This window comes from Musca autumnalis, unplaced genomic scaffold (assembly GCF_047663935.1).
Source record: "Musca autumnalis isolate F117 unplaced genomic scaffold, ASM4766393v1 scaffold_5, whole genome shotgun sequence".
Lineage (NCBI taxonomy): Eukaryota > Metazoa > Arthropoda > Insecta > Diptera > Muscidae > Musca > Musca autumnalis.
Window position 1 is genome coordinate 9,415,135 of NW_027412088.1, and position 10,394 is coordinate 9,425,528.

General features: G+C 37.8%; 1 protein-coding gene across 8 annotated transcripts in view; it reads left to right on the top strand.

Moving 5' to 3' along the window:
* The window catches only part of LOC141387116 (uncharacterized), a 275,784-nt gene extending 265,850 nt beyond the window's left edge, over positions 1–9,934 (top strand). For 6 of the 8 annotated variants that reach the window (XM_073956273.1, XM_073956276.1, XM_073956274.1 and 3 more), the window contains 3 exons: positions 639–692; positions 1,030–1,227; positions 8,985–9,934. In XM_073956273.1, the coding sequence (XP_073812374.1) occupies positions 639–692; positions 1,030–1,227; positions 8,985–9,659 (927 nt within the window). In that variant the 3' untranslated portion in view covers positions 9,660–9,934. The remainder of the gene's footprint in view (positions 1–638; positions 693–1,029; positions 1,228–8,984) is intronic. The other 2 variants (XM_073956281.1, XM_073956280.1) reach the window with 1 other exon arrangement.
* Positions 9,935–10,394: the final 460 nt, after the last annotated feature.

Consider the following 10,394-nt stretch of genomic DNA (forward strand, 5'->3'; position numbering starts at 1 on the left):
TGTTGCTTCATTTACATTTTGTAGTGAAATTACTTTATTCGTTCTGTTTTATGTTGCATTCATTTCATGTTTTGTTTGTAGTTTTGAACAGATAATGAATGACAGAAAGAAAGTTTCATACAATTCATTCTGGAAACAATCAAAAAAAAATCTACACATACAAAACAAAAAAACCAAAAACACATTACCGCTTTTAATGGATGGTGGCTTTCATTTTCAACAATTGAATTTTGTATTCCTTTATTTTCGATTCTTGTTTTAATTAATTATTTATCTTCTCACCAAGAAACGCCTTACATGTTTGTTTTATTTGAAAGTTTTCACAGACATTGAATTGAATTTAAATTGTTGGCCTGATTTAAAATATGCCAAAAGAATAAAACAAAATATTCAATTATGCAAAAAATAAAAACAAGTATTGTCTATTGTTGGCAAAGAAACCTGTTAAGGGATCTCTGCCATTACAGTGGCATAGTAATGAAAAAAGTTACCACTTTCTTTAGTCCTTGTGTAAAGAATAAATTGTATTAAATAATTCGTCGTCCTTTCTTTTGTGTTGTCATTTTGTCTTTCTTTCTCCCCCTTTTTCTCTCTGCGTCTTGTTCTCTTCTCTTATTGTTGTTGTCTCTTATTTACAGTTCGATAGCAGCGATTGTGGAGCACTAGCCTATCAACCTCTACATTGTAGTCGTGTAAGCATCAAAACCAATCAGCCGAACCAGCGAACATCACCTTAGATTTTTATGTCGTCTTTATGTTTTGGTTTCCAATGGAAATGATTTTTATTTTCTGTAAACAAATTATTGTAGTTAATTAATGTGATTTAATGGTGGAACAAAACAAACAGTTGTAGCCCCATACATACACACAACACGCACACTAGATCACTCATATTTGGTTTCGCGTACACACACAGACACCCATGTGACCGCCCACACCAACCACTTCGGTGCAGCTGTTTGTTTGTGATTTGGTGTCTATGTGTTAAATTAACAAATTGTTATTTGTTGTTGTCTTTAACTTTTCTAGCACTTCCATGTCTTTCAGGAGGAGCATTCGGCCTCCATATCAGAGCGCATAACACGTAGCCGCATCAATTCCGCCATATTTGTATCCTCCGAAGGCCGTGGATTTGATTCCATAGAATTCCTGCGACGACATGGATCACAAAGTGTTTTGTGCCGCAAAGCGAAAAGTGCCGAAAATATAACAGATAATGGCAGAAAGGTAAACGAAATGGGAATGAAAAATATCAATGCTATGCTACCTGCTGTTCCTAAAATACATGATCCTGTTTCCTTGTTTGTTTCCTATTCCGCCATATCTTTATTTGATTTAACAAAATTGGCATATTTTTTAATGAATTTTGTATTGAGATGATGACTAGCAATTTTTAATTTTATTCCCAACCTTTCCCGCTTGGATAACAATATTTAGTCGTAAACCATTTTTAAACCTGTATTATTTTACTTATCAATTGTTTTATTCAAACCTAGTAATACTCTATTTAATCCGCATGATAATAATTTTTTGTGTTATAATTGATTGAAAGAAATTAGAGAGATGAAAGCTGTTTGATACGAACCCAATGCGGTTTGATTCAAACCGAATAATGTTTGATTCCAACCAAGTAAAATCAAATAAGTTTAATCCAGGGATGGGAAATGCAATGACAATAAAAATATCTTAAATTGGACTATACCCTTATTTGATACAAGGTGACCCTACCTGACCCATACCACGGAACATAGAAATGCCAAAATATCTCAAAGATAACACATTTTTTTTGCAAGTAAAGTTGGGAAAATTATAGCATCGTTGGAGGCTATACATACATATTGGGAGCCAGCGTGGTGCAGGGGTAAACACGTTAGCCTTGCATGCACTCAGAATGGGTGCGATTTAATCCCCGACCAAAACATGAAAACTTTTGGCGGTAGCAAGTAACCTAAGTATTTCAGCCATGAAAGCGGTTTTGTAAGACTCGGCGTTCAGATTCGTCGATAAAAAGTTGGTCCCTTATCATTGTGCCAATATGAATCATGTGCACTCATTGATATGAGGGAAGGGAGACTTTATCCCTTCGGGGATGTTGTGGGAACATATGTATGTATGAATGATCGAAGCCTGTGTTAAAAGACGTGAATGACCTTTTAACTTACTAAACAGTCAAAATTTGAAATAATAAAAAATAATAATCAAAAAAATATCAGTCGACTTTGCCGACAGAGATATACCCTCAACCTTTGTGAATCGAAACACATTCTTCCAAAAGTGTTGCAGGAGAGGTACCTAAAGGAATGGGCCGAGATAGTCCATTTTGGAAGTGGGTCTTATTTTGGGAATCATTAGCCTTGATAGATATCGCGCCCACTAGTCATTTCGGTTGGACACCATATAATTTAGATCTTTTGGAGCATTATATCAGGAAACATGGACTTGCCTAAAAACATAATATCGCTGTAAACAGGGCCACTAGGAGTACCATCGGTAAAAATTTGCAAAGGATCCTCGAGCAGGCCCTTAAACGCATAAAAATGTTAAGTTTGGACAACATATTTCGAGATCCAAAATGTTGACCAAATCGGTTGCTTCGTTTATGAGATATCGCGCTTACCATTTTAGCGAATATTTTCGAACTTTTGTTGGGGTGGTACCGGAAGGAGTGGACCTATAACCACCACCTTCGAATTTTAATTAATATTCAAAGAAATATTACGATATCCAAAGTGTGGATCAACTCAGTATTCGGTTCGAGAGTTGAAGAGCGCGTGGCTGTTGTTGAAATTCGAAGGAGGTTCTTGTGGCCATAGGGGTTTTTTTACAGCTTTCGAGTCATTTTCTCAAGAAGTATGGACATGCTACATAAAAAACTTGTACCATCGTAATAGGGGGCTTGAGTGCAACTTGTTGCAAGAAAAATCAAAACGTTTTGAAAGGAGGTCTTAAACTGAACTTTTCCGAAATTTTGTGTGGGAAGTACCCGAAGGAGTTGACATATATAGTCCATATTCTAACCGGATCTATGTCTCGTAGAAATATTGCGATGTGCAAAATATGGAGAAAATCGGTTACTGCCTTCGAGAGTTATCGTGGGCACAATTTTAGCGAAAAGTTCTGAACTTTTGTTGGGGAGGTACCCGAAAGAGTCGACCGATCTTCGAGTTTAAACTAAGTTCGGAAAAAAAATTGCGAATCCAAATTTAGGAACCAATCGGTTGATCCGTGCCCTCCAATCACTGCACATTTCCGGGTATTTCGGGAATCAACACTAAATTTTCTAAAACGGATTTCTAAGAAACATACTTGGGGTCTAAAACCACTAAATTTTCTAAAACGGATTTCTAAGAAACATACTTGGGGTCTAAAACCATTATTTCGATGAGGTATATTTTGTCCGTATGAATGTGTATATACCCTCGTTACTCTAAAGACCGAGGGTATAATAAGTCTAAAGACCGAGGGAATAAAAAAATACCGATAGTACCATCGACTATTTTCCTGCTTGGATATTAACAGACAGGCATAGTTAAATCGAAAAGGGTCTTTAATATACCATCAGCCAATGAGAATTGAAACTTTCATCTACGGACAGATCGAATGTCTTTAGGGTCTCTTCAGAATTTTGTGGCCCTTTTTGAACATTTGAACTTGCCGACAAAAATGTGAATTAGGAATTAACACAAATGTTGAACTTTTGTGGGGGGGTACCCTTAGGGAGGACCGATATGGGCCATTTTAGAAATTAAACTAAATTTTGACAAAATATTAGGAGATCCAACGTTGGGACCAAATTGGTTGCACCATTCAAGTGATATCGTCCTAACATTTGAGTGACATTTTTAAATATTGGGGAAAAGTACCGGAAGTTGGGAACCGGTATTGGCCCATGAGACTAAGTTTGGATAAAATATGACGATGACCAAATGTTGCACCAAATCGGTAGAACAGTTCGAGAGCAACACATGGTGACATAGGGCTTTTTACAACTTTCGGGATGTTTTCCCAAGAAATATAGACTTGCCCCTGAAAAAAATTTTACCGTCGTAATGGAGATAACGAATGCAAATCGCTTCAACAAAAAATCACCGTTCTGAGCCACCATCAACTTGTCAAAACTTTAGTAGACAATAATTGATGATCAAAAAATCTTCTGATATAGGAGAGCAATTACTAATGACGTAGGAATAAAACTTACCATAGTATTTGTGAACATTGAAAAATGGGATTACCAAGCAGTACTATAGGAAAAGTTTGGAGTTTCAATTAACTGACATAATTTCGCATATGCATTTATCTAATGAAGTGCGATATATATACTAGTTCCCAAGCTTTGCCTTCGTCTGCCACAAAAACAACATTCAATACGCCTGAAGATCGGCTTAATCACCCGTGAAACGTAGCGTAATGGTTGAATGCGTGGGACTTCGATAGACTCCTAATTTTTCTATGTAATAAGCTCAACTCGAAAGAGAATTAATTAAATATCACTATAAATGACCTTCGCCTTAATAAGGCAAAAATAAAAAAATCAAAGTGATTCGAGAGCAGGTCTTAAAGTGAACTTATCCGAAATGTTGTGTGGGAGGTACCACAAGGAGTAGACAAATATAGTCCATATTCGAACCTGATCTATATCTGGTAGATATATTAGGATGTGCAGAGAATGGATTACATCGGGCACTCCCTTCAAGAGTTATCGTGCGCATAATTTTTCCGAACATTTTTGAACTTTTGTGAGGGAGGTACCTGAAGGAGTGGACCGATATGGTTTATCTTCGAACTTAAGCTATGTTTGGCGAAGCGATTCGATAGCAGGTTCTAAACTGAACTTTTCCAAAATTTTGTGTGGGAAGTACCCGAAGGAGTGGACCGATTGGAACTTCATCTAAGTCTGGTAGAACTTTCACGATGTACAAAGTGTGGGCCAAATCGGTTACTCCCTTCAAGAGTTATCGTGTGCACAAATTGTCCGAACATTTTCGAACTTTTGTGGGGAGGTACCGGAAGGTGTGGACCGATATAACCCATCTCCGAACTTAAACTAAGTTTGGGCAAAATATTACGAAAGCCAGATTTCGGACCGAATCGGTTGCTCCGTTCGAGAGTTGTCGTGCGCACCAGACAGACAGACGGACGGACATGGCTAAATCAACTCCAAATTGTCTGATACAAATTTGGTCCAAACATACTTGGGGTATAAAACCGTTATTTCGACGAGGCACATTTTGCCCGTATGAAAGTGTATATACCCTCGTAGCATAAATGCTGAGGGTATAAAAACGTACGCCAAGTATGGCTCGATTCGAACGTCTTCTAGTTCGATTGAAACCATCCAGTTCACTCAGGTTATATATAGTTCGATTCGAAATGGAAAAAAGTTCCATTCGAACCACATCACATATTACAACCGTTAACAACAATTTATGATTTCTTGCGATCGGTTCCAAAAATGTCAATATCGAAGGTCAAGTGTCAAACATGTAGGGTCTGAAAAACGGATTCGTAAATACTTTTTTAATATGACTTGGCAATATATCCGCCTTGGTCACGACCAAGGGATTTGGGACGCGACAAGACAACGTCACAACGATTGCCATACCCTTTTCTGAGCATTTTATTCATGTAAACTACTCTCAAATCGTGGCGTACTAGGTTCGGCAATAAGAAGAAAAATCCTCAATGATATTAGTTATAGGTATAATATGACCATATTTTCCAACAACATTGTCCAAAACAGCATACTTTGATTTTTGACAGACTGATTTTCAATATCCATTTGTGAAAGTATTAAGAAACTGCCTGCCTGTAAGAAATGACTTTTTGAGAATGTCTAATTTCGAGTTTTAAACATCGATGGTCATATCGCCTACATAGTGTAACTTCCGGGAAGTAGTACGATAATCATTGCTATAAAGGTTGAACAGAGTTGGGGCTAGGACTGAGCTATGTGTCAGACCGTTGGTAAAGCTTTTTCGTTCTACTGGAGCTATCGTTTAGATGGACTGTAAAAACTCTCGCTGAGCATAGCTTGGATTATATTAGCAAGGGAATATTTTGTTAATTTTAGTATGAAACCCTTTTACAAGGCTTGTCGTAGGCAGCTGCTAGGTCGGCGAACGGCATTGTAGTTTTTTGCATCACGCGAAAGTCAGTTTCAATGCAGTTAGCCAGTGCAGCTTCGCCTTTTGCAAAAGCCGGCATGTTCTTTGGGGCTTATTCATAACTTATTTAATGTGGCAACTAATCGAATGCCAAAGTCCATTAATTCAACTTTTAATTCGCACTATCACCACAAATGTACATAGGAAAATGTGAAATAAAATCATTAAATTTTTTAGCGACCAAAACCAAAATATTTGTTTGTATTTTACATTGGAAAAGTATGTCACATACGACACAGTTTCTAAAAAAATTGTTTTAAGTAAAAAATGAACAAACAATTAAAATTGTTACATCGAGGGCTTGACGGTTTCAAGTATTCTTTATAGCAATAATATTTTTTATACCCTCAGCCTTTAGGCTAAAGAGGGTATTTACACTTTGATACGACCAAAAATGTGCCTAATCGAAATAATGGTTTTAGACCCCAAGTATGTTTGTACGATATCCGTTTCAGATAATTTTGAGTAGATCTAGCAATGTCCGTCCGTCTGTCTGTCTGTCTGTCTGTCTGGCTGGCTGGTGCGCACGATAACTCCCGAACGGATCAATCGATTCGGTTCAAATTTTGGGTATCGAAATATTTTGTCCAGATTCGATTTAAGTTCGAAGATGGACCATATAGGCCCACTCCTTCAGGTACCTCCCCCACAAATGTTCAAAAATTGTCGCAAAACTTGTGCGCACGATAACTCTTGTAGGGAATAACCGATTTGGTCCATACTTTGCACATCATGTAATTTCTACCAAACTTAGATGAGGTCCCAATATGGACTCAATCGGTCCACTCCTTCGGGTACCTCCCACACAAAATGTCGGAAAAGTTCAGTTTAGGACCTGGTCTCGAATCGCTTTAATTTTTGTTTACGCAAGTTGTATTCGCTGTCCTCTATACGACGCTGTAAGTTTCATTAGGGGCAAGTCCATACTTCCTGAGAAAATAGCCTGAAAGTTACAAAAAACCCTATGACACCGTGTGTAGTGGTTGGAGCGCAAGATAACTCTCGAACGGATCTGCCGATTCGGTCCAAAATGTGGCTTTCGTATTATTTTGTCCAAACTTAGTTCCAGTTCAAAGATGGATTATATCGGTCCACTCCTTCCGGTACCTCCCCCACAAAAGTTCGAAAATGTTCGGAAAATTTGTTCCCATGATAACCCTTGAAGGGAGTAACCGATTTGGTCCATACTTTGCACATCGTGAAATTTCTGCCAGACTTAGATGAGGTTCCAAAATGGACCCAATCCGTCCACTCCTTTGGGTACCTTCCACACAAAATTTCGGAAATGTTCAGTTTAGGACCCGCTCTCGAATCGCTTTGATTTTTGTTGTATCAACTTCTATTCACTGACCTCTATACGACAGTACAAGTTTCATCAGGCAAGTCCATACCTCCTGAGAAAATAGCCTGAAAGGTGCAAAAACCCCTAAGACACCGTATGTAGTGGTTGGCTTCGTAATATTTTGTCCGAACTTAGTATATGTTCGAAGATAAGCCATATCAGTCCACTCCTTCAGGTACCTCCCCCCAAAGGTTCAAAAATGTTCGGAAAAATTGTGCGCATGATAACTCGTGGTGGTGACCGATTTGAACCATAGTATACACATCCCAATATATCTACCAAATATATATCGTGTTCGAATATGGACTATATTTGTCCACTCCTTCGGGTACCACCCACACAAAATTTTGGATAACTTCACTTTAAGAACTGCTCTGGAATCACTTTGATTTTTGTTGAAGCAACTTTCATTCACTGTCTCAATTACGATGGTAAAAGTTTTTTCAGGGCAAGTCCATACTTCTTGAGAAAACAGCCCGAAAAACGTAAAAAAACTGTATGAGTTGATCCACACTTTGCATATCGTATTATTTCTTCGAATATTAGATGAAATTCGAAGGTGGTGCTTGTAGGTCCATTCCTTCCGGTACCTCACCCTCAAAAATTCACCCACAAAAATTCGACATATCATAAACAGAGCAACCCGGTTAAGGGTCTGTACCAGTATTCCTTGAAAATGTTTATCTAGTGGTCCTGTTTACAGCGATACAATGTTTTTCGTAGGCAAGTACATGCTTCCTGATATAATGGTCCAAAACCTCTGAATTATATGGTGACCAACGGAAACGACAGGTGGTCGCGGGGTGACACCCAAAATAAGACCCACTTTCAAAATGGAATATATCGGTCCATTCCTTTTTGAGCTTCTATCCAAATCCATATTTTTTTGTCGGTTCATACGCCCAAAATTTTCAAAACCCCTTAAATATATAAGTTTTTTTTTTGGAAAAAAAGTGTTTCAATTCACACAGGCTGAGGGTATATCTCTGTCGGCAAAGCCGACTGATCCTTTTTGTTGTTGTTTTTGTTGAAGCAACTTACATTCGCTGCCTCAATTACGATGGTAAAAGTTGTTTCAGGGGCAAGTCCATACTTCTTGAGAAAACAGTCCGAAGGGTGTTAAAACCCCCTATGGCACCCCCATGGTTTATGTTGGTCCATTCCTTTAAGTACCTTTTCCGCAAAATGTTTGAAATTTAATCCTAATCAACATTTTTGTCGGTTCATACGACCAAAATTTTTAAACCCCCAAATACATAAGTTTTTTTTTGTGAAAAAAGTGTTTCAATTTGCACAGGCTGAGGGTATATCTCTGTCGGCTCAGCTGACTGATACTTTCTTACTTGTTTTTATTTTATTTAATTCATTCTAGGTAAAATATTTTACTGTAATTAATTGCCCTTTGTCATGGGAAAAGTTTCATAAGATTCTCATAATAACACTTTCCCTCTTTTATTCCTCTATTTCTCTTTCTACAGAAAAGTTTTGCCGAAAATCGTCAATGGCATACCGACGACAACAATGATGCTCAAACTGACAACGGCATCGAGATGCATGATTGCTCAAGGAGTGTGGAAAATCATCCCGTAGTTGCGCTCAAAACAAATGTTGAAAAACTGCTAGCAGCCACCAGTGTGCTCAATCATTCGGCAACGGTGACCACATCAAACAAGGTGGTGGGGAGTATATCCATCGAAACACCCCCCTCGCATATACGAGAAGCAGAGCAACAAAAATCTACAACAGCAGCATTAACAACTGTGGTAATACCGGCACCTCCACCACCACCACCGCTAAGTGCAGCCAATACCGTTTCATACAATTCAGCTTCCCACGATTCAGCCGATACAGTCGAAGAATTGGTTTCAATACCCATAGATCCACCAATACCAAGCCATCCGGTGGTGGCGCCAACACCAGCACCACCAGTATCAATCTCAGCCATCAACACATCATCGACGGTGGTCAGTCGGCCACGTGTCCTAGTACGTCAGCGGTCTTCAACAGTATCACCGGTGCTTTCATCAGCTCACAGTAGTCCTAAGGCATTAAAATTGAAAAGTATAACACCAAAACTGAATAATTTACCTATGGTTTCGGTATCGGGTCCATCACCTTCCGATGAAAAACCTCCACCCAGTGATTGTTTGTAACAAATGGTAGCCGAAACATTTATTTAAAATTCAATTCAATAGACAAAATGCAATGCAAAAGCCAAGCAACAATATGCAATAGAATAGAAATGGGAATGGAATAATTGCCAGGAAGGTACATAATTTTTTAACACATTTTTTTCTATATATAAAATTTATATACTATATTAGTGATAAATATTTTTATATGTGTGTGTATATGTAAGACTTTTTCAAATATTTTTTTAAATGTAAAAATAAATTATAAATATTTTTAATACAAGTAGAAACAAAAATGAAGTACTTTTGAGGATATTTAAGTTCAAGTTTAAAATATTATGATTGTTAAAAATTTCTGTACCGAATTGTCTTCTATTTTTTTAACACATAGACTTTCTACAATTACATCCCACAGTGCAGTACACAGTACAGTGATTTGATTGAAACTAATATGCATCTTATTTAATTCAAACGTAGGAAGTTCTATTCAAACCACTACTACATTACATGATGATGTGATTCGAACCAGTGAGCGGCTGGGGTTGACTGCTTTTCGATTTGCGGTAGACACTACAAAGGCATATTAATACACAACGCCACTCTTACTTATACGACGAAATGTGTCGAAATGTGTCGAAATGTAATGATTACCTCTTGATTACATTGTTCATGTCGGCTACCTTTCGAATATATACGAGTATATTGCTGACGGGAACAGAAACACCACAAAACTACTATTCTCTAATCACTCATTCA